This window comes from Gorilla gorilla, chromosome 1, assembly GCF_029281585.2.
Source record: "Gorilla gorilla gorilla isolate KB3781 chromosome 1, NHGRI_mGorGor1-v2.1_pri, whole genome shotgun sequence".
Taxonomy (NCBI): domain Eukaryota; kingdom Metazoa; phylum Chordata; class Mammalia; order Primates; family Hominidae; genus Gorilla; species Gorilla gorilla.
Genome location: NC_073224.2, coordinates 119,236,041 through 119,258,445, shown reverse-complemented (window position 1 = coordinate 119,258,445; position 22,405 = coordinate 119,236,041). Strand labels below are relative to the sequence as shown.

The 22,405-nt window shown below is 36.5% G+C and overlaps 2 protein-coding genes across 4 annotated transcripts in view; both read right to left on the bottom strand.

Annotated features, from left to right (window-relative positions):
* SYCP1 (synaptonemal complex protein 1) overlaps window positions 1–1,019 on the bottom strand; it is a 137,880-nt gene extending 136,861 nt beyond the window's left edge. Inside the window, exon 1 of one of the 3 annotated variants that reach the window (XM_031004128.3) lies at window positions 303–1,019. The gene's annotated coding sequence lies outside the window, so the exon portion shown is untranslated. The remainder of the gene's footprint in view (window positions 1–302) is intronic. The other 2 variants (XM_031004131.3, XM_055356133.2) reach the window with 2 other exon arrangements.
* LOC101150500 (bile acid receptor-like) lies at window positions 427–21,971 on the bottom strand. Its single transcript, XM_019034823.3, is given in 9 exon segments — window positions 427–581; window positions 6,785–6,910; window positions 7,298–7,411; window positions 8,971–9,070; window positions 9,200–9,304; window positions 9,404–9,546; window positions 16,145–16,287; window positions 17,862–18,231; window positions 21,905–21,971. Coding segments are annotated over 9 exon segments (1,323 nt in total).
* Between the last annotated feature and the right edge of the window lie 434 nt (window positions 21,972–22,405).

Sequence of the window (22,405 nt, the reverse complement as noted above, 5' to 3'; positions counted from 1 at the left end):
CCACGGGGCTCTCGCTACAGTGGAGCCCTACAACGTTGTTTACCGCGGAGTGGGCAACGGAATAAACCCTCGTTTCCTTCTCCCTTTCGCCCCACCGCCCGCTGCCACGCTGGCCTGAAAAGCCCGTTCCCTTCTCCTGTCCCATTAAATTCCATCACATCGCCAGGAGGAACTGTCTTAAGTTCCTGGACCACTACCCAAAAGAAAACAGCAGAGGGCTGCGGCGGGGAGGTGCAGTAGCACAACATCGCCCCGCTCTGGGCTCAGTCCCCAGGAAAAGAACTCGGGGCACCTGCCCTCACCTTTAAAGAACTAGCGGGAAACCGTGGGCCCTGTGCCCACGCGAACTGCTACATACGGTCTATGAGGGCAACAGAAAGAACCAATAGCTCCCGCCTCAGAACCTCAGAAAAGGCGGGAAATCGCTCAGCCTGAGCGGCCCGGAGCGCGTGGGCCCCGGGCGGCTGGCAGTTCAACGGCTAAATAACCGTCGCTGTGTGGGCTTGCCAGGCTCCCAGGACCTGAATCTCGCGAGATTTCCCTAATCGCTAGGAACAATTCTTTCCCGGATTCTGTATTTCCTTGGAGTGGAAGTTCTTTAGGCTTCTGCTATTGTCAAAGAATGCTAGGGAAACTGTCAGGCTCTATGACAGACTGAAGCTGAGAGTGAAAAATCCATTTCTGCCCTCCAAGAGGTCACAATCTTAGGAAGGAAACAGATAGGCAAACAATTACAATGTCCTATAATCATTTAGGGTAATTCCTATGATAAGGACGTAGGCAAAGTGGCTCTTAGGGTGGCTTGGGGAGTCAGGAGAAGCTCCACAGATGTGGTATGGTTCTGTTACTGTTTCACATAAGAATGAGTGAATGGAGAGTTGGCTAGGCGGGCCGGTGGCTCACGCCTGTAATCCCAACACTTTGGGAGGCCAAGGCGGGAGGACTGCTTGAGCCCAGGAAGGAGTTCAAGACCAGTCTGGGCAACGTAGTGAGACCCTGCCTCTCCTAAAATAGCCGGGTGTGGTGGTGCGCACCTGTGTCCTCAGCTACTTAAAAGGCTGAGGCGGGAAGATCACTTGAGTCTTGGAGACAGAGGCTGCAGTGAGCTAATAATCCTGCCACTGGCTCCAGTCTGGGCAACAGAGCCAGATTCTGTCTCAAAGAGAGAGAGAGAGGAGACAGAGGAGAGAAAGGAGGCAGAGGGAGGAAACGGAGGAGAGTAGGGAAAGAGGGGAGAGAGGGGAGAGCGCGGGAAGGGGGAGAGGGAGAGGGAGAGGGAATGGGGAAAGAGCATTGCTGGCTGACGCAAGGCGAGCAAAGGCATTGGAGTTGTGAGAGAGATTATTACAACCAAGTCCAAGAAGCGTTCTGTGTGAGGATTAAGTGGGGAAAATGGCAAGAGATGACACTAGAGATTTCAAGAGCAAGTATTAGCCGAGCGCGGTGGCTCACTCCTGTAATCCCAGCACTTTGGGAGGCCAAGAAGGGTGGATCACTTGAGGTCAAGAGTTTGAGACTAGCCTGGCCAACATGACGAAACCCTGTCTCCAGTAAACATACAAAATTAGCCAGGCACGTGGCACACGCCTGTAGTCCCAGTGACTCGGGAGGCTGAGGCAGGAGAATCGCCTGAACCCCCGGGGAGGCAGACGTCGCAGTGAGCCGAGATTGCCCCATTGCATTCCAGCCTGGGCCACAGAGTGAGACTCCGTCTCAAAAAAAAAAAAAAGAGAGAGAGAAAGAGAAAGCAAGTATTATAGAAAGGCCTTGGAAAAGTGTCTGGATTTTTGACTTTGTGGACGGAGATCCTGAAGAATTTTGAGCAGAAAGGATTACACGATCGAGTTCAGAAGAAAACTTCTAGTATGAAGAATGGTTTAGGCTTAAGAGACCAGAGTAGCGAGACAGTTTTAATAGCCTGAGTGAGACGTGAGGACTTGAGCTATGACACGGACAGTGGAGTGAAGAGGAGGTGTCAAATGTAAAAGATATTTAAGAAGTAAAATTAGTAGAATTTTATAACTTTTTAGTAGTAAGAAGTGAAAGAAAGGGAGCAGTCTAAGATGACTACCTGGTTTCAGGCTTGAGTAACTAGCTATTATCATCATCCTAGTGCTAAGTTACTTAATTTTGAGCAATAAAATAATGAGCTCCATTTTGAATATACCATTGACTTTGTTTTCCAACTTTCTCTGGGCATCATAATATAATTGATGCTTTTTCTAAGGACTTTAGCAATATTTTTAATAGCTCATTTTGTATAATCAGAAACAATCATTCCCGATAAAATAAAATTTTTGAGCAGTAAAGGATGATCCAGTTTAACTCCTTCATTTTACTATTTAGGGAAACTGAGTCTAGATACTCTGAAAAAGATAAGATACTCCCTCAGAGAGATGATACTAAGAATATACACAAAGTACCACCAGAGGCAATAATTGATCTAATTAAAAATTTTCATTCAATTGAGGCTATAAATCTAATATCCCAATATTTTTAAAAGTTTTACAACAGTGAAAATTTCAACTACGGTCACTTTTTTCTTTATTGAAAACCAAAATGCTACTCCTAGTGTTATATTAAATTTACCATATTTTATTTACTTAAAATCAGTCTTCCAAAGCAATAGTGCCACCATAGAATTTCTCACTTCCATGTATTTCACATGAAATTTAATTTAACATATTAACATCCTGTCCATATAAGGACTTAAAAATTTGTAGAAAGATTTCTGGTTTTAAGAACTTCGTTTTTTTCCACAAAAGATGTTGGCAAAAATGTTAAAATATTCTGTGCCAGAATGAGAAGTAAATTATGTTTAATTTCCTAATATATGTTAAAATATTTTAATAATCTGTATTTTAATTTTTCATTATTCTTGCCATCACAAAATTCCTACTTTGTTTTTATAAAGCATCTCTTTTTTTAAGGCATTAAGAAATGATAAGATTTGAACGGTTTTGCTCGTCTTTAATAATTCACAAAATGCTGTAACAGGAATAGGTTTAAAATGTTCCCTCCTTATTCCATCAGTCTGGCTTTAGTTAATGAAGGTCACAAACTCTCTTTATTCTGTTGTTGTTGTTGTCACTGTTGTTGTTGAGATGGAGTTTCGCTCTTGTCGCCCAGGCTGGAGAGCAATGGCGTGATCTCGGCTCATGGCAATCTCCACCTCCCGGATTCAAGCTATTCTCTTGCCTCAGCCCCTGGAGTAGCTGGGATTACAGGCGCGCATCACCATGCCTGGCTAATTTTTGTATTTTGTTTTGTATTTTTAGTAGCGGCGGGGTTTCGCCATGTTGGTCAAGCTGGTCTTGAACTCCTTACCTCAGGTGATCCACTTGCCTCAGCCTCCCAAAGTGTTTGGATTACAGGTGTGAGCCACCACGCCTGGCCAAACTCTCTTTATTTCAGTTACAACTGTTTGCACTAGCTAGCCTTTCTTATATCTATAAATTTATATATTTTCATTCAATGTTTTATTGAATGAAAAAAGTGAAGCTTCTTCAGGTAATAACTCCCTGGCTCCTTTTGAAGGAAACATGAGGAAACAACTTTTGCTTCTTTTGAGTCCAATCATAAAAAGAATCCTAGATATCCCTCAGTGATAGTTCTATATTCCACAAAATTTTCATAAAATTTTGATGAGCATTGATGATGTCCATTTTACGGTCATATATTGGTAACACAGCAATACCGTTCATGTTGTCCAAATCAGTCATCCTATATGATAAAGTCATCCTATATGATAAAGTCATCCTATATGGTAAACAATTCAGATTTAGGAAGTTTAAAACAAACTACAACATTCTAAAATTTCAGCAAGAATACAAATTTCACTTCTCAGAGAGTAAAGTAGCCAATTTGGGGTCCTTTGTTTTCCAAGTGCTAAGTATTTCTGAATGGTTATAATTCAGAGTTCTCAGTTCAGTATGCTTCCATATGAGATGAGCAAAATGCTGTCGGTCTTCTGGATGATACATTTTTGAATACTTATACAATATTTATAAAACTGGTTCTTGTAAATTTTCCATATATTGCTTATTTTTAAGGCATGGACGATCTGAAAAATATCATCATATTTATCTTAATGTATATTGGAAAGTAACAAAAGATAAATAATCTTTTAAAACAATGCAGCTTTTAAATAACAAAAAACAAATATTTACTGAGCCCTTAATATATGCTAAATATTATGCTAAGTGACTTGCCTCTATGTATTATTTTATGTAGTAGTCACAATACTGTATGAGGTAAGTTCTATTATTATCACCATTTTCCAGATGAGCTTCTTGAAACCTAGAAAATTAAGTAATTTCCACTAAGTTACATAGGAAGGAAGGGTCAGTAAGTAGTTATAAGAATATAAAAGCAGCCGGGCCAGGAGCAGTAGCTCACACCTGTAATCCTAGCACTTTGGGAGGCCGAGGCTGGTGGATCACCTGAGGTCAGGAGTTTGAGACCAGCCTGCCCAACATGGTAAAACCCCATCACTACTAAAAATACGAAAAATTAGCCACGTGTGGTGGTGGACGCCTGTAATCCCAGCTACTCGGGAGCCTGAGGCAGGAGAATCACTTGAACCCAGGAGGCAGAGGTTGCAGTGAGCGAGCCAAGATTGCGCCACTGCACTCCAGCCTGGGTAACAAGATCGAAACTCCGACTCAAAAAAAAAAAAAAAAAAAAAAAAGAATATAAAAGCAGCCAAGGGCTTACTTGAAACTTAAAAAAATTCAGTAATTTTCCCAAGATCAACAGTAAATAAAAGGCAAAGTTGTTCAAGTATCCAGCTGTAAAATATAAGAGCCAATCAATAATTTATTAATGTTTAGGCAGCATTCATTCATCCATCCGGTCACTGTGCTAGCGATACAGCGGTGAACATAACAGACAAAATTTTCTCCCCTCACTGAGTTTATATTCTGGGTCTGAGAGGAGTTGGGGAGGAAAGAGACATATACACATTTTTTAAAGTAATAACGTAATATAGCAGAGTGGTGTGTTATAGAGGAAAAAAAACAGGGAGGAGGATAAGAATTTAGGGTAAGGGGTGGTAACTAATTTTTCAAAGGCGAATCAGAGATAAAATGGCATTTAGCAGAAATCTAAGATGGTGAATAAGGGAGTCATGTGACTATCTGGGGAAAGAAGTTTCCAGGCAGAAGACTTATCAAATACACTAGAACCTGTACCAGGAGCCTGCTTGAAATTTTCTAGGAATATCTGCGTCAAAAGCAGCATGGCTGGAATGGAATAAGCAAAAGGAATAGTAACAGGCAATGATGAAAAGAACTTTGGCTTTAATCTGTGTAAAATAGGAAGCCATTTAAGGGTTATGAGCTGAGGGGTATCACATGATCTGACTTACATTTTCAAAGAATTACTCTGGCTCCTGTATAGAGAATAGACTGTAGAGAGGCAAGGGCAGAAACAGAAAAAGCCAGTTAGGAGAGTAGTTTAAATTAGGATGGTAAGGATAGAAATAGTAAGTTCTGGTTAAGTTCCGGATATATTTTGAGAGCAGAGCCAGTGGGATTTGTTGTATATTTGATATGGGTATAAGAGAAAGAAAGAAGTTAAGGATGACAAAAAATTTTAGCTTATACAACTTCAAGGATGGAAAATACTATTTAGCAGAGATGGAGAACAAATATAGAAGGATGGAGGGGGACGCAACTAGGAATTCACTTTCAAGCATGTTAAATTTGATATGCCTACTAGATATCCAAGTTAAAATCTTGAATAGGCTATTTAATGGGGTTTGGGAGAGCACTCCAGGTTGGTATATATAATAAATTTAGGAGTGGTCAGCATATACATGGCCTTTAAAGCCATGAGATAGGATGAAATTGCGAAGAAAGTGAGTACAGAAAAAAGAGAACTGAGCCCTGGAATATTCTTGTCATTTGTCTCTGTGGGAGATGAAGAGGAATTAACAAAATAAACTGAAAGTGCAACCACTAAGGAGAAAAATCAAGAGTGTGTGGGGTCTTGGAAATCAAGAAAAAAACATGCATGTCAAGAAGGAAGAAGTGATCAACTGAAGCCAAGTGATGAAAGTGTTCTAAGAGAGGGGACGTGATCTGTCAAATGTAGCTCATGGGTCAAGTAAGCTGAAGACTAGGAATTGACCACCGGAATCAGCAATGCCAAGATCCCAAAGATATTGACTAGTTATGGTGATGTGGAGAGGAGAGGGTTTAGGAGTTAACAAAAGGAATGGAGAAGGGAGTATACACAACCCTTTAAAGAAATTTTTTTCTGTAAAGTGGAACAGAGAAATAAGAGTAGGTGAAAGTGGATATGAGGTCAAGAAAGCATTTTTTTAAGTTGCAAAAAATTATAGCATGTATATAAGCTTAAAGGAATGCTCCTGTAGAGAAGGAAATTGTGATAAAACAAAATTGGTACATTTGGCTGTAATTAATAATTTAGTAACCACAAACCTCATCATTTCATTGCCAAATATAATACAGATTTTTACCACTGAATGGTTTTTACCTGAAAAAAAAGTTTTTACCTGAAAAAACAATTGTTGCTGCAAGCATAGCATATTCAGTATTAGTTACATCAAGTTTGCTCATTCTTTTGTAGAAGTAAAACAGTGTGTAATAAATTCTTCAGTAACACCCAAAAAACTGATACAAAAATGTATTTTCATCCAAACATAGGGTAGAATCAAACATATGGAAATTATCATTGTATCTCAAAGCAGTATAAGAAAGTTAAACATTATATACAAATTTTTGCATCCAATATAATATTTCATATTGAGTCATATTACCAATTAGAGTAGTAGAAGGACATTCTTCATTGTAAAATTTTTCCATAGAACAAATAAGACTTCTATCACCACTCCTATTGTGACGATTTGGTGTATAATCTGAATGATTTAATATTCTCACAGAACCTAGTAAAAAGGAAAAATATAAAGCCTGATTTTTTTTCTAATCTTTAAACTCAATCTTTCAGAATCCAGCATAGTTGTTAGATCAGAAATACTCCCAGCAAATGATAGATTTATAATTTTTATTACTGAAACATGAAGTTAAATTAATAGTTTTTAGTTTATAGAAAGATTGTATAGGAGACCCTCCAAAAATGTGTTTTCCATGATGCTATATAATAAAAAATAGCTTTTTATAAAACTATAGCTTTTTATGAAGAGCTATTATTAAGTAATTTTGCCTATAGTAACTGGCAAAATTAAAATAAAAAATAGCTCAATGTTATACAATTTGTTGCTAAATTTAACAGTAACTATTAACATTAAAGTTAGAAAAAAATCCATTTTTACTTTCAGAGGCTGATTGTTTCTGACTGTAAAGTTGGGCCCCATGGAGAAATATCACTTCGGTTTTTGATCCCTTCTGTAGTGCAGTTTGATCCTCATTGGCCAAATTTTCAAATCCTTTAAAGAGAAGATCACATAATTGTTTGAAATCGATAATCAAAAGATAATTTTCAGATGTAGTATTTTAACATTTTAAATTATTCATATAATAGTATGAATCCTAAATGCTCCCTTAGAATAATCATAATATGTTATTTCAAATTTGAAATAAATTCTTGATTCCACATGGTAATATTTTGGGGCACTTTTATCAGAACTGAACAATATTTTTCCTATGGCAAGAGCAAATTAAACATAGTTGATTTAGCCTTGAAGAATTTATGTTTACGATGAGATATCTGTACATGTAAATAGATAGCTAAGTTTTGGCAAAGAGCGGTTTGATTTTTCAGTATTGTACAGGGAATTTTCTTTGCTATATGCATTATAGAAAAAAACAAAAGTCATTTTCCAAAAATAAGCAATTAACCTTTTGTTTGTCTTAACTCTCAAGTCTTTGAAGTCATTTGAATAATTTCACTTTTTTATTTTTAATTCTTATGGGTATATTGTAGGTGTATATATTTATGGGGTACATAAGATATTTCGATACAGGTATACAACGTGTAATAATCACATCAGGGAAAATGGGTATCCATCACCTCAAGCATTTATCATTTCTTTGTGTTACAAATATTCCAGTTATAGTTTTGTGGGGGTTTTTGTTGTTGTTTAGAGACAAAGTTCTCACTCTGCCGCCCTAGAGTGCAGTGGTGTGATCACAGCTCACTGCAACCTGGAACTCCTGGGCTCAAGCAATCCTCTAGCCTCAGCCTTCTGAGTAGCTGGGACCACAGGTACACACCACCAGGCCTGAGATTTTTTAAATTTTTTGATGAAATGGGGTCTTGCTGTGTTGACCAGACTTGTCTCAAACTCCTGGGCTCAAGTAATTCTCCTGCCTGGGCCCTCCCAAAATGCTGGAATTACAGGTGTGAGCCACTGCACTAGCCTCTTTTAGTTATTTTTAAATGTACAATAAATTATTGTTGACTGTAATCAACATGTTGTGATATCAAATACTAGATCTTACTAATTCTAACTATATTTTTGTACCCATTAACCATCCTTACTCCTCTCACCACACTACTCTTCCTAGCCTCTTTTATCTGAATTCTACTCTCTGAGCAGTATTTTTTAATATTTAGATTTTCACCCATCTGATTAAAGCAGACAAACACGTTTTTGCATTGAGAGGCAGCTTTGTGAGCCCAGGAGTTTAAGATCAGCTTGGGCAAAATGGTGAAACCGTCTGTCTACAAAAAATACAAAAATTAGCTGAGCATGGTGTGCATGCCTATAGTCCCAGCTACTCAGCAGGCTGAGGTGGGAGGATCACGTGAGCCCGAGAAGTCAAGGCTGCAGTGAGCCGTGGTCATGCTACTGCACTCCAGCCTGGGCAACAGAGTAAGACCCCGTCTCAAAAAAAAAAAAAAGAAAAAGAAAAAAGAAACAAAACGTTGGTGAAAAAATAGAGGGTTTTTTTCCTTTTCCTAAAATATCCACTTCCCTTAAAACAGGGAACTTTTTATAAAATTAACTTAAGTATTAAATTAATTTTTCCCAAAGGTAATTACCTGGGAGCCCCTTGGTAAAATTCATTAGCCCACGTATGTGTAGGACTGCTGTCTCTGAGAGTTGCAAAAAGCTCAGTTCAGGATTTGCATGTTCCTGCAGCTAACCCATAAAAAAGCAATAAGATTAATGAATTTTATTTTTTCAAGTATCTTTTGAAATTTTAAACTGTTATGCTTGTGCCTTTGTTTCCTAACATAATTATACATTATTTCTTTCAGTAATGAACACATACAAATTTGTTTCTTCTAAAGGAATGGTATATTTTTGATGAGCAGCCACAATGTTATTAATGAGCTGATGTTCCTCTTCAGTTAGTTCCATGCTTTCCTGAATCTATAAGAAAATATAGGAGGAAAATTATAAATATAGAATTCATAATTATTAAACAAAACACCATAATTAAAGAAACCAATTTTATAAGAAAAGCCTTGCCACTTTTCCAGATCTAGTGGTGGATGATAGAAAACTGTTGTCTACTCCTTCCTCTTCCACTTTGATGTTAGAGTAAAAATGATTCTTCTCCTTAAAGTTCTTTTGAAGTCTCTTTAATTTACATTGGATTTCCGTGAGCAAACCTGTGTTCTTACAAAATTCATATAAAATGTTTCTGGTATGACAGATAACATGATAGGATTAAAATTCTCTTATATTGTACATGTATATATACATATATCATCATAGACTTGTCTTTTTACAAAGAATCCTTCTTTTGGGCAAGTATGTACATAGCAATTACATTTACTACATTACTTTCTCCTTTTCATTCCACAACTATCTTGCCTACTTAAAAGTACACAGTGATCCTAGACATAAATTATACATTAATTTTGCATCTCCAAATTATAAATTTAGACTGTTTAATATTAGAACAATTTTCACATGAATTATATTTTGGAAACAACATAAAATATCAACTCATAAAGCAGTTGAACTACCTTAGCTACAGGCTTTTGTCTTTGATTTTTACATCATACGGTCAAGAGAGTACCTTGTGATGTTCAAAATCAGCTCAGTCCATTTTTTTCTTATAATCAAGACAAGGCAGTGGACACTCTTTATAAAGTGAACAATTTTTATTTTTGACTTGCCACCTTTACACATCTTTGAATCTTCAACTAGAACTTCTACCTGAAGAGCAACAGTTGTTGTAAACAACTACTAAAACTAACCAAATACTAATCTTTATCATTTATTATGTTCGTCATTTTTTCATAAGTGTTTAAAACATACCAATCACATAAAAAGTATATCAGGATCGAGACCACGGTGAAACCCCATCTCTACTAAAAATACAAAAAATTAGCCGGGCGCAGTGGCGGGCGCCTGTAGTCCCAGCTACTCGGGAGGCTGAGGCAGGAGAATGGCGTGAACCCGGGAGGCGGAGCTTGCAGTGAGCCGAGATTGCACCACTGCACTCCAGCCTGGGCGACAGAGCGAGACTCCGTCTCAAAAAAAAAAAAAAAAAAAAAAAAAGTATATCAGGAGCTGAGGTAGAAAAAAAACAAAAGCCTTAGCCTTTTTCTAAATTATTTCATTATTTTGTTGGGAAACAAGAATATATCAAAATATGAAGCCATTTAAGGAATATCAAATATTAAAATAATTAGAACTGAATACACAAATGCAAAAATTATATAAAGAAAAGGAGTCATTAGAATCAGAGGGAATTAATTGTGGGGAGGCTTACTAAAGAGGTATATTCGAAAGAGGTTTTAGTTATGAGAAAGAAGAGTACCCTAAAGGAAAAGGGAATGGCAGAGAAGTGAAGATAAGTCATGAAAGGGTGAAAAATAAATTCATAAAGTCTTACACAGGCACAAGAGGAAATGGTGGTAAAGAATTTCAACTCCGGAAAGATTTCAAATTAACAAGAATTAACTGTTTGGAAAGAGAAATTATAGACTCCTTTAAAGAAAGGAGCCATGCAGGAGTTTGAGAACAGCCGGGGCAACATGGTGAAACCCCATCTCTGCAAAAAATATAAAAATTAGCCAGACGTGGTGTATGTGTCTGTAGTCCCAGCTACTCGGGAGGCTGAGGTGGGAGGATCACCTGAACCCAGGAGGTCGGGTCTTCAGTGAGCTGTAATCACACCACTGCACTCCACAGACTGAGCAACAGAGTCTGTTTCAAAAAAAAGGAAAAAGAGTCCTTTCAAAAAAAAGGAAAAAGAAAAAGAAAAAAAATAAGGAGCCATGTCAAAATGGAGTCCATGATATATGGGAAAAGGGCATGTTTTTAGTTACATCCAAAGCAAGAAATGAGACTCACAGCTTGGTGCCTGTATGTAATATTGACGACAACTTAAAGGAAACAAGTCAACCTTTTTGGACAGCACAAAATAAAATCATCATCTAAATGGGTGAAAAAATTCTTTAAAAGCAAGTGTTCTTAATGCATTTATATCTCTTCAACTGAAAAACATTAGTTTCTATAGAATTGAACTATAGTCTGATATTGAAAGAATAGCAGATAATAAGGGAAATGTCATTAGAAGTCAGAAGGCTTCATAATGATTTTCAAAAAGAGGCAGAAAGATAAATTTCATACAAACTACATCTGAACAATTTGTTTATGGAAACTCAAAAGGAAAAGCAATAATCAGTGAAACCCAGTATAAATTAACAGAACAACTAATCATGTCAGCTTAATTTCAATTCTGTCTTGGACAGGATTCTTAGAATGGAAGATCAAGGAAATACTTTAGACAAAGTATATATGGAATTTAACACGTCATTTCACAAGTCCTCTTAATATATGCTTACAGCCAGGATGGAGATGTAGGTTGGATTCAAGATTGTTGGTGTAAAGTAATAACTACTTGAGGAACCATATTCAAAGAAAGTTGATAAATAGATGAATGCCAGTCTATAAGAATATTTTTAATGGTAAGTCATAAGGTTTCATATTTCATCTAGTTCTAGACAATATTTTAAACCACAATATGGATCAAATTGTCAATGTTATCTTAAAGAAATAACCCAAACATCATATGACAAAAAAAAATTTTTAAAGCTCTTCAGACTGAATATTATGCTGAAATGTAACAAAGGAAAAGTTTACTGAGGATAGATATTAAGACCTGCACATGATGTCAGTCCCTGACTTTTCCAATGCTCTTTAGCAGGAAGTGCTAGTATCTTTAACCTGCAAGGTCGGCTTTGCAATGTTTTTGAACCAATCTTGAATAACATGAAGGGGGACACAGTCACACACATTGTATTTCTGACTGTAGCACCACATAATGTTTAACATAACCAATACTGGAGTTGGTCAGCATGCCTGGATTTGAATGTTGGCTCTACCACCTAGTTAGCTATGTGACTCTATGACTTGCTTTCCTCATCCATAAAATGGAATGATAAAATGCATATTTCATTGTGGTTATAGTGAGAATTAAGTAAGACATGTGGAAAATGGTCGGTTCTATTTTTTATTTTTATTAGCTTTCTGTTCAGCTCCCCAGTGAGAGTGAAACCTTCGCTTGAGCCCTAACCTATTTTTCTAGTGGCCTATAAACATTCTTAGATCTCACCAGCTCCCCTGAAAGTAGAGGACTTGGTCTTCTATGTCTGCAACCTTTGGCTAGGATCTTAATTCACTAATAATCTGGAACCATGACATTACAACTCATCTGACTTCAAATAACTTCCACTACCTGGGATATCCTACGGTAATCATACCTCAGAGTGTGGTTAGGGCACACTCTTGCTAATAAATCAAATTTGTCCTTGGCAGACAACTTTTGAACTTTGTAGACTGAACTGGTTAATAACAGTAAATTAATAGCAGTACATGTACAAGCAAAAGGAGGTAGTCTGTCAACTCTTACTTAGCTCAATATGAGATAATAGTTTCAGGGTCCAGCATTACTAGCAGCCAATAAGATTGAGCTGAGATTAAAACAGAGAAAAAGGGATCTACAGTGCAGCCACCTTTAAAAGCCAATGTGTTCTTAAACTATATTAATATACCTAACCCATAGTACCTAGAAAGACTGAATTCCACTCTGCTTTGCACATGTTTGATTACCATGTTTGGTAGTGGACATAATACTTTAAAATGAGAGAAAGGAATTCATGAGGAACAAGATAGCTATATTCAGATACTTAAAGTATCATCATATGGCAAGGGAATTAGGACTCCAAAGGAAAGAAAGTAATGTCGTACAGGCTCTGTTTGCACAGGCTTCTATAATTACTTACGAAAGTGGAAAAAAAAAAGTATATTAGTTCGATTTAATGGTGAGTGTAGTATGAATATCTATGGTAATGATGGCAGGATCATAAAAACAAAGTCATGCATTACTTTAGGGCAAACTTGGGGCAACCCTCAAATCACTAGGTCTTGACAATTTCAAATTTTACCTGAGTCCCATGCTCCTATAAAATAGCGAAAGCTAAAGGAAGCTTCCCATCCTTTTATGTTCTGGAAGATGGCTTCCTGCAAAGAACTACCTTTCCCAATCTGACTTAGGTAAGACTCGTGGATGCCCCTTTGTTTACCTATGACAAAGCCAGACACAGACCATGCAAATTCACATTCTCTGCTTCCTGAATGATTATCTTAACTGTTTTATCCCCACTGATCAATCAAAACAAAATATGTATCAATCAAACTTCGGCTAACCTTCATTTCTTGCTCCAGGCCCTGAAACTTTGATCCACCCTAAGCCTGAGCCAGCAAACATAGCTTTCTGAGACTAGGCTAGACTCAGAGTAAAACATTCTCTGATACATTATCTGATCATATCACCTTTTTATCCTACTCTGTAATCAGTTCTTTCTAGCTTTATTTATTCCTTTCTATAAAACTCTTTTTTGCCTAACTCTTGAATTGCTTGTGTATCTTTTAACTACAGCATTCTTCCTATTGCAGTAGTCCCCCTTGCACTATTGCAAAAGTCCCTTCCCCACTTGCAGTGCGTCTTTCAAATAAAATATCTCCATTGTTCTGTATTTTATTTGACACGTATAGATTTAAGCAGACCTAAGTCTAGAGAGATATGCACATTGTTCTGTGAACACACCTCTCAGATAAATAGGCACCAAATGCTTGAGAAGCAAGTGTACTAGCTTGGTGTACTCCATAGGAATCACAAAGTTTTAATGATATGCCGATTACTTTACTGGGACTTCTGTATTCTATGAAGATGGGAATGTACTGTGTATTTAATACTTTTGGTTCATCTTTTTCCAGTTCCATCATTTCAGTTGTATTCTTATGGAATGAAACCAAGCCACATAAAAATCCAGGGCTTTCCTGATGAAAACTCCTTTTACCTAGAATATGGGGTCGGACAGCCAGGAATTCAAATGTAGAAGGATAAACGAGAGAGAGAGAGAGAGAGAGAAAGAGGCATAGAAAGATGCAGTGGGAGACTGGAAAGCATATAAATAACATTTGAATAATGTTTATATTCATATTCCATGACAGCAACACTCATAGATTCTCTTTTTTCAATTTTGGAATAATTCCTTCAAGTTTAGAGGAAAGGAGGACTGATTTCATTTATGGATTGTCCTGGGAGAAAATGAGTTCCCTTTCACATAGGTTTTCAGGTATAGGTTAAAAGACAACTTACCAGGGATTGCTAGGAACTGAATTGTATCCTTCAAAATTCATATATTGAAGCCCTAACCCCCAATGTGATGGAATTTGGAGATGGAGGCTTTGGGAAGTAATTATGTTTAGATAAGGTCATGAGGGGTGGGGCTCTGGTGATGGGATTTGTGCCCTTCTAAGAAAAGACACTGGTGAGCTTGCTCTTTCTTCTCTCCACTGTGTAAGGACACACAGAGAAGGCAGACATCGGCAAGCTAGGAAGGGAGCCCTCATTGGAACCAAACTGTGCTGGCACCCTGATCTCAGACTTCTGCCTCCAGAATTGTAAGACAATAAATTTCTTTTTAAACCACCCAGTTTATGGTATTTCTTATGGCAACTCAAGCTAACTAAAACAGGGCTAAAGTAAGGGATTCAGGCTAGTTGGACAGGATAACCTTAAGATCTATAACATATCTGAAATTTTAAGTAATAGGAATCCTTTTGATGAAGAACTTTGACAAGAGAGATTGGGTTTTATAATAATCAGTATGAAATAAAAGGAATATTGCATGGGCATTTATTGAACAAGAGTATAGCTTAATAAAAAAATGAAGATTATTATGACAGCTAAAGATAGATTGACCAAAAAGAGAGAAGGAAGAAATGGCCAGGAAACTAATATAATAGCATAAATGCAAAATAATAAGAGTTTGAACAAGGCTAGATTAGACATGAAAAAAAACATTAATAGTACTCTTTAAAGAAAAATTAGCTGGGCATGATGGGATGCCTGTAATCCCAGCACTTTGGAAGGCTGAGGTGGGAAGATCACTGAGCCCAGGAGTTTGAAACCAGTTTGGGCAATAAAGCAAGATCTCATCTCTACACAAGAATTTTATTTTAATTAACCAGATATGGTGGCATGTGCCTGTGGTCCCAGCTACTCGAGAAGCTAAGGCCGGAGGTGGAAGCTGCAGTGAGCTGTGATTGCACCATTGCACTCACAGCCTGGGTAACAGAGCAAGCCTTGTCTAAAAAAAAAAAAAAAAAAAAAAAAAAAAAAAGAGGGAGGGAGGGAAAGAAGAAAAAAATTAATTAAAAAATTAAGCCACAAGGAATAGGAGAAATTGAGGAAATTATGTCAAAATTGTAGTACTACTGTAAGGATTAAATAACATCATATAATCTAAGCAAAAAACACAGTGAACATAGAAGGGATTCAAAAAGATTACATACTCTTCTGCCTATAGAGTTGAGTTTTAACACTTGTGTGTTAATTACCAGCAGATGCTACATAACTAGGTATCTTGTAAGCTTTTGGAAACTACTGACTTAAAATTGTCCTCTTTCTAGATGCAATACATGACTTTAGGTTAAGTAACATGAAAATACAAGGATTTTCAATTAAGAAGAAAATGTGATTATTTCCAAAATTAGAGCAAGATAGTATGGAGCAGGATCTATGGAAATAATTACTTACATTCGTAACTGGCCATCCAAATTGAGTAGTTTGCTAGAGAAATAGCTTAAATCCAAACAAATAAGTAGACATTCAAAATTAAGTTCTCAGTAAGGTAAAAAAAATCAAAATCCACCTCAGAAAAAAGCAAAACACATGGCACTTACATTCTGCCAACATTCCTACTGCCTTACACTTTTTCAGTCTGCACTCTTGACATTTTCTACGCATGTACATGTCCATTTCACAGTGACTACCATTCCTGCAACTATATACTGCATTTTTGTTGATGCTACATTGAAAAAAACCCAATAAAAAAGTTTTAAAATTTTTTACCATAGGTATTTCTAGTTAATTATTTTTATTAATATATGCCTTCATATTAATCATGTTAACTAAATTATTTCAATAAAATGTTTTTTCTCTCAATAAGATCATTTGATATACATTTATCTGGATAGTTGTCTTAATCCTCTCCTGATTGATGTATTCTATTCCAAGGTTATTCCTTTCAGTAATCACATCTGGAAATTAAACTCAATAGCTCTATTACATTAAGTCAACTCTCTATTTTACTGTGGTTATATCAGCTAAAAGCATTTTTTAAACTATGTTTTACAGAATATCAAGATTTAATGAAGCATCTCTCAAGACTTCCTTTAAAGAATAGGTGGTCATGTAAAATAAAACTATAAAGAAAATCTTTTTTCTTCTCTCACATTTCCACTCAACCCACAAAGGAAGAAGTATTCTTCCAAACTTACTTCCCTACGTATGTCTCTTTTTTAGCACTTTCCCAGATGAGAAAGTGTTGCTAGTTTATTTGGACTGAGATATTGAGGGGGCCATGTTTGGCAGGGGGAGGGGAAGGTCTACATTCTCTCTTTCACTTTCTAAATCCATGCATAGTAGTTCCTCTTCATATTTCCTCCTTCAATTCCTGTTCTTATGCAATAATCCCTGCTATCTTTTTCTTCCATTCCAAGCAGTGAAGTCAATAAACTTAGTCAATATCCCTCTTAAAGTCCAGCCATATCGTCTTTTTCCGTAGACACTTGAGAGTGGGAGTTTCGTGATTTAGATTCAACAAAAAGAGTAAAAAGTTCAGCTTTGGTTTCCAGAACTATGTCTCATTTGTCAATCTAGTTTTAATAGCAAGGCCCTGCATTTCAAGAGTGAGTAAACATGTGCCCAGCTATTCTATTCACAAAGCTGTTACTTCATTTCCCATAGTCTTCATTTAGCTATTCTTTGTAAGGGGTGAATTGTAAGATTCTAACAGTGAAACTTCACTCTGAACCTCCACAAGACATGTTTTCCCACTACATTGACCTAATCATTCACAAGTTCTGTCCCCAAACTGCATTTTTTAATAAAAGCCATGCAGGAGTATTTCAAAACCTCAAATTTTATCAAGGACTGTTTCACTCTTGGAAAATGCAATGGTCTTCACTTTCAGACCTTTAATTTGTTTTTGCAAAGCGTTAAAAAATATAGAATCTTATAAGTCATTCAATTCAAATTTCCTCCAAATGCATGAATTATAGCAACCACATAAAAAGATGTGATAGTAAACATTCAGATCTTTTAAAACATCATTTTCTCTTCCAACAGGAGACTGATCTAGGAATATGGAAACCTTCTACTCTATAAATATCAAATTATACAATTAAATGTAAAAGTTCTCATGAAAAATGAAAAAAACACTACATATAAACTTTATATTCATTCCATTTTCATGTCTTTGATCCCACAGATTGATCCATTTAATCACAGCATGGCTCTCCCTGGTTTTAACTCTCATACTTTAAAAAGTAAGAGTATTCTCACATGCCTAAAATTTTGTACTAAGATTTCAATTTTATTTTAATCTTATCCTTACCTTTGCAACCTTCACAGGTAAGTGCATTATAATGATATGGTGATGGTGATGCTTTATCACCACAAACTACACAGAATTCTTCCTGTCCCTTATTTCTCGAGGAAGAATAGGTTGGTCTGGACCTTTTTATTCCAGGGTATCCATCTTCAGCATCATGAGCAACCACATAAGTGGATTTATTTAATTCACAAGAACTAAATCCACACTGTCCACCATCACTGTCCTGTGGATCCAATCTATAAGTGTTGAAATGACTTTATAAAGATTCAGACTGTAAAGCTGGAGGAAACTGAGCGGTAGAATACTGGCAATAAGGTGATTTTTTAAAATGAGTGTTATGCAGCTGATAACTAATTTGTTCTGGTAAAATATCTAGTTTTTAAAACATGAAAAAGAACAAATGGTAAAAAGTCAAAATTTCCTAATGGTTTTCAAATTTCAAAGTGTTTAATCTCAACAAGCAAAGTTAGTTCAACATATCCACTACATCCCAGAAGCTTTCTGTCCAGCATGATGGACAGACAGTAAACAACTGATACATGATAAATGCTGCAATCCCAGAGGTATGCAGAGGTTGCTCAGGAGCTATAAGAAAGGGTAATCACTGCTCATAGCTTACATACCAATCCATTCTCCCTCAAGTGAAAAACAATATGTCCTAGAGTTTGGAACAGAAGAAGGTTTTCCCCACCTTCTGCATTTCCCTTGTGGATACAATTAGTTGCAGTGTATTCCGGTCAAGAACAATATGAATTAATAAATTATTTCACTACCTCGCAAAAAAAATCAAACTAAAATACACTTTTACCAGTTATCTGCTTATTTCAAACAAAAGAAAAATTTTGTCTGAACTCCTCATTTGCTATATCTCAATGCCTTTCATTGCCATTTGTAGCCAGATTTAAATTACTAGTTTCTTTTTAATTTTGTTGTTTATCTGAGTAAATTTACCTAATTCACAGGGTCACTGTAAGAATGAAATGAAATATAGTCATGCACTGCATAAAGACATTTGGGTAAATAATGGACCACACATACAACAGTGGTCCAATAACATTATAAAGGGGCTGAAAAATTCCTGTCACCTAGTGATTTCATAACCATCCTCACATGTTTGTGGTGCTGCTGGTGTAAACAAACCTACTGTGCTGCCAGTCATGTAAAAGTATAGCAGATACAATTATGTACAGTACATAATACCTGATAATGATAATAAACAACCATGTTACTGGTTTATGTATTTACTATCCTATAGTTTTTGTCATTATTTTAGTGTGTGCTCCTATTTATTAAAAAAAAAAAAAAAAAAGGTTAACTGTAAAACAACCTCAGGCAGGTCCTTCAAGAGGTATTCCAGGGAAGGCATTGTTATCATAGGAGATGAGAGTTCCATGTGTATTATTGCCCTTGAAGACCTGCCAGAGGGACAACGATATGGAGATGGAAGATGACTGATGATTCTGACCCAGTGTAAATCTAGGTTAATGCATGTGTTTGTGTCTTGTCCTTAACAAAAAAGTTTTAAAGGTTTTAAAAAATTTTAATAGAAAAAAGTTAAGAATAGGAAAAAGATATAAGGAAAATATTTTCATACAGCTGTACAATGTGTTGGTGTTTTAAGAAAAGTATTATTGCCAAAGAGTCAAAAAGCTAAAAAAATTAAGTTAATAAAGTAAAAAAGTTACAGTAAGCTAGAATTAGTTTATTATTGAAGAAGGAAAATAATTTTTTATAACTTTAGGGTAGCCTAAGTATACAGTATTTATAAGTTCTACAGTAATGTACAGTGATGTCCTAGGCCTTCACATTCACTCACCATTCATTCACTGATTCACTCAGAACAACTTCCAGTCCTGCAAGCTCTATTCATAAGTACCCTATACAAGTGTATCATTTGTTATCCTTTGTACCATATTTTTACTGAACCTTTTCTATGTTTAGAATAATCTACCAAATACTTACCATTGTGTTACAATTGCCTACAGTATTAAGCACAGTAATATGCTATACAGGTTTTAGCCCAGGAGCTTAGGTTAGGCCATAGAGCCCAGGTGTGTAGTAAGCTATACTCTCTAGGTTTGTGTAAGTACATTCCATGATATTCACACAATGATGAAATTGCCTAACAATGCATTTCTCAGAACGTATGTAAGCAGCACCTGTTATTAAGTGACACATGACTATACGTAATTAAAAGCATGTATATACTATAAAATGATACATAATGTATATCATTATTATCAGAAGCTCCCAAACACCAACTTATTTCCTGCTTTCAGGAGAATTACTAAATTTAAAATTTCAAAATTGGCTGTAGAAGGATCCAGGAATACTTAATTGTTCAATGTCTTTAATATGTGTGCTTCCCCTGGTGCTGAATCATTAGATGATTAGACTTATTCTTATCCTCAAAATTCTGCCACCAAGATTGGTAAACATCATAATTTTAATTAATTTACATAAATCATTTACAATCTTACAGTATCCAAAGCAATGCTAAATGTTGAATGAATACCAAATGACAGCCTTATATAAGAAAAAAGGTTAACAGTAAAACAATGTAGCTTTCTTTAAAAAAAAAAAAGAAGAAGAAGAGGACCTTTCTTGGATGACTGTCGAAAAAGACTGTCTTTTTTTCACTACAGTAGAAAACTGGCTGATGTTCTGTTGGCATGGAAATCAGAGCTCAAACTATAAAAGAAAGCCACATTTAAGATTAAATTTATATTATAATCTTAGTCTTTTTGCAAAAAAAATTCCTGTTTCTCTTGCATTCTTTTTTCTTTCTCTTTACCTTTTATAAGAATCTTATGTTAAGATTAAAATGTCAAGCATGTGAAAAGCTATTGCGAACTGCATTTACTAAATTGCATGAAAACCAGTTTGAGCCAACCCATAAAAATAACTTCAAATTTGCATGTTAATTCTCTTTTTTAAAACTGAACACAATTTTAGACTATTGTGCTTTTCCTTCCTTACCTTTCATTCTGGCTTACAATATTTTAGTATTATTGATTTTTGAAGCTAATTATTTTCTTTCATAGAGAATAATTTACAGTCTTTTGTTCATTTGTTAATTTATTTTTTAAATCTCTGTAATTAACCATAATTCTCACAAAAAAAGTCTTATTAACAATTTTTTACTGTAGTTTTTTGTCACATATCATAGCAATGCACTGACTGGTTCAGCAAGACAATACCTATCACATGCAGTGACATAAGTATTTGCCATTCTCTGGTCCAGTTCTCACTGCTTCATTCCTTTCAGTCAATGCTGGGCTTTTCAGAGTAAAACATGAAGGAAACAAAATTTTTGGAGACTATTCAAAAGTGTGGTTATCAAATCAGTATGGTTTAATGAAAGTACAATGCTATTTTTTAAACTAAGGATTTAGCAGAATTTATACAAGACATTCATATTTACACTTTAATTGGGAAAATGTTGATTTTTTCATCTCTAAACACCAATTTATTTAATTCAGTTACAGTAGATAGTCAGGCGGATATGAGCAGGGCAGGAGAAGCTATTGATCAGCAGCTTTCCAATAAGATCTCAGGAGTTAGGTGAGTGGGCTCAAGCATGCGCAATTAAGAGGCAAAATGGCAGAGTTTAACTGGTATATGACCTTCTAGGGACATTCAACTGGTAAGGAAAGAACACCTCAAGTGAGCATTCATACAACTCTAGTAAACACACTGCATGTGCTCCCCTCCCAACTGCTAGCAGGCCACTACACATGCAAACAGCCCACCCCAAGGGATGAATCAGGGGAGAAGGGATACAAGAACCCAGAAGGATGCCAGTGTAAAAGACCCCATGTCAAAGGTCAAACAGCATCTCTCAAGTTGCCTGCTTGGCCCTCTTCTAAGTGTACTTTTCTTCTTTTCATTCCTGCTCTAAAGATTTTTAATGAATTTTCACTCCTGCTCTAAAACTTGCCTCAGACTCTCCTCCACCCTATGCCCTTCAGCTGAATTCCTTCTTCTGAGGAGGCAAGAACTGAGGTTGCTGCAGACCCATGCATATTCACCGCCACTGGTATACTTTGGTGCTGTGTGACTCGGATACGCTCTGTTGCTGACACATTTGGTGCCACGTGACTTGGATACATTCCGCAGTGGTAAGACACCTCTATGCCTTGCCTTCTTCATCTGGAGGCATTTAACCCCCATACACTGTTTTCTTCTCCCCTTTCCCTCTCCTGCTTACTAATTAACACCCAGAATTGTACCTCTCAGCCACAGTGGTCTGCTCCCCGTGCTGATCTCTCAGTTCACCCTGGCTCATGGGGGTGGGAAGGAACTTGGGGTCCACACCGTGTAGAACTGAGGCACTAATGGCCCTTCTGGACAGGAAACTCTCAAGAGTGAGAGGGCTAAAGCCTAAAACCGGGCAATGTCTGGGGTTTCTTCTGCCTTTTCAACTAAAATCAGCTCTTTCCAAGAACCCATACTGCCTATTCTCCTATTTTCTCTGTGTGTTTTCAGAAATGAACTTACACACCCACCAGACCATCCACCACAGGGGCAAGTTTGCCTCTTTTGC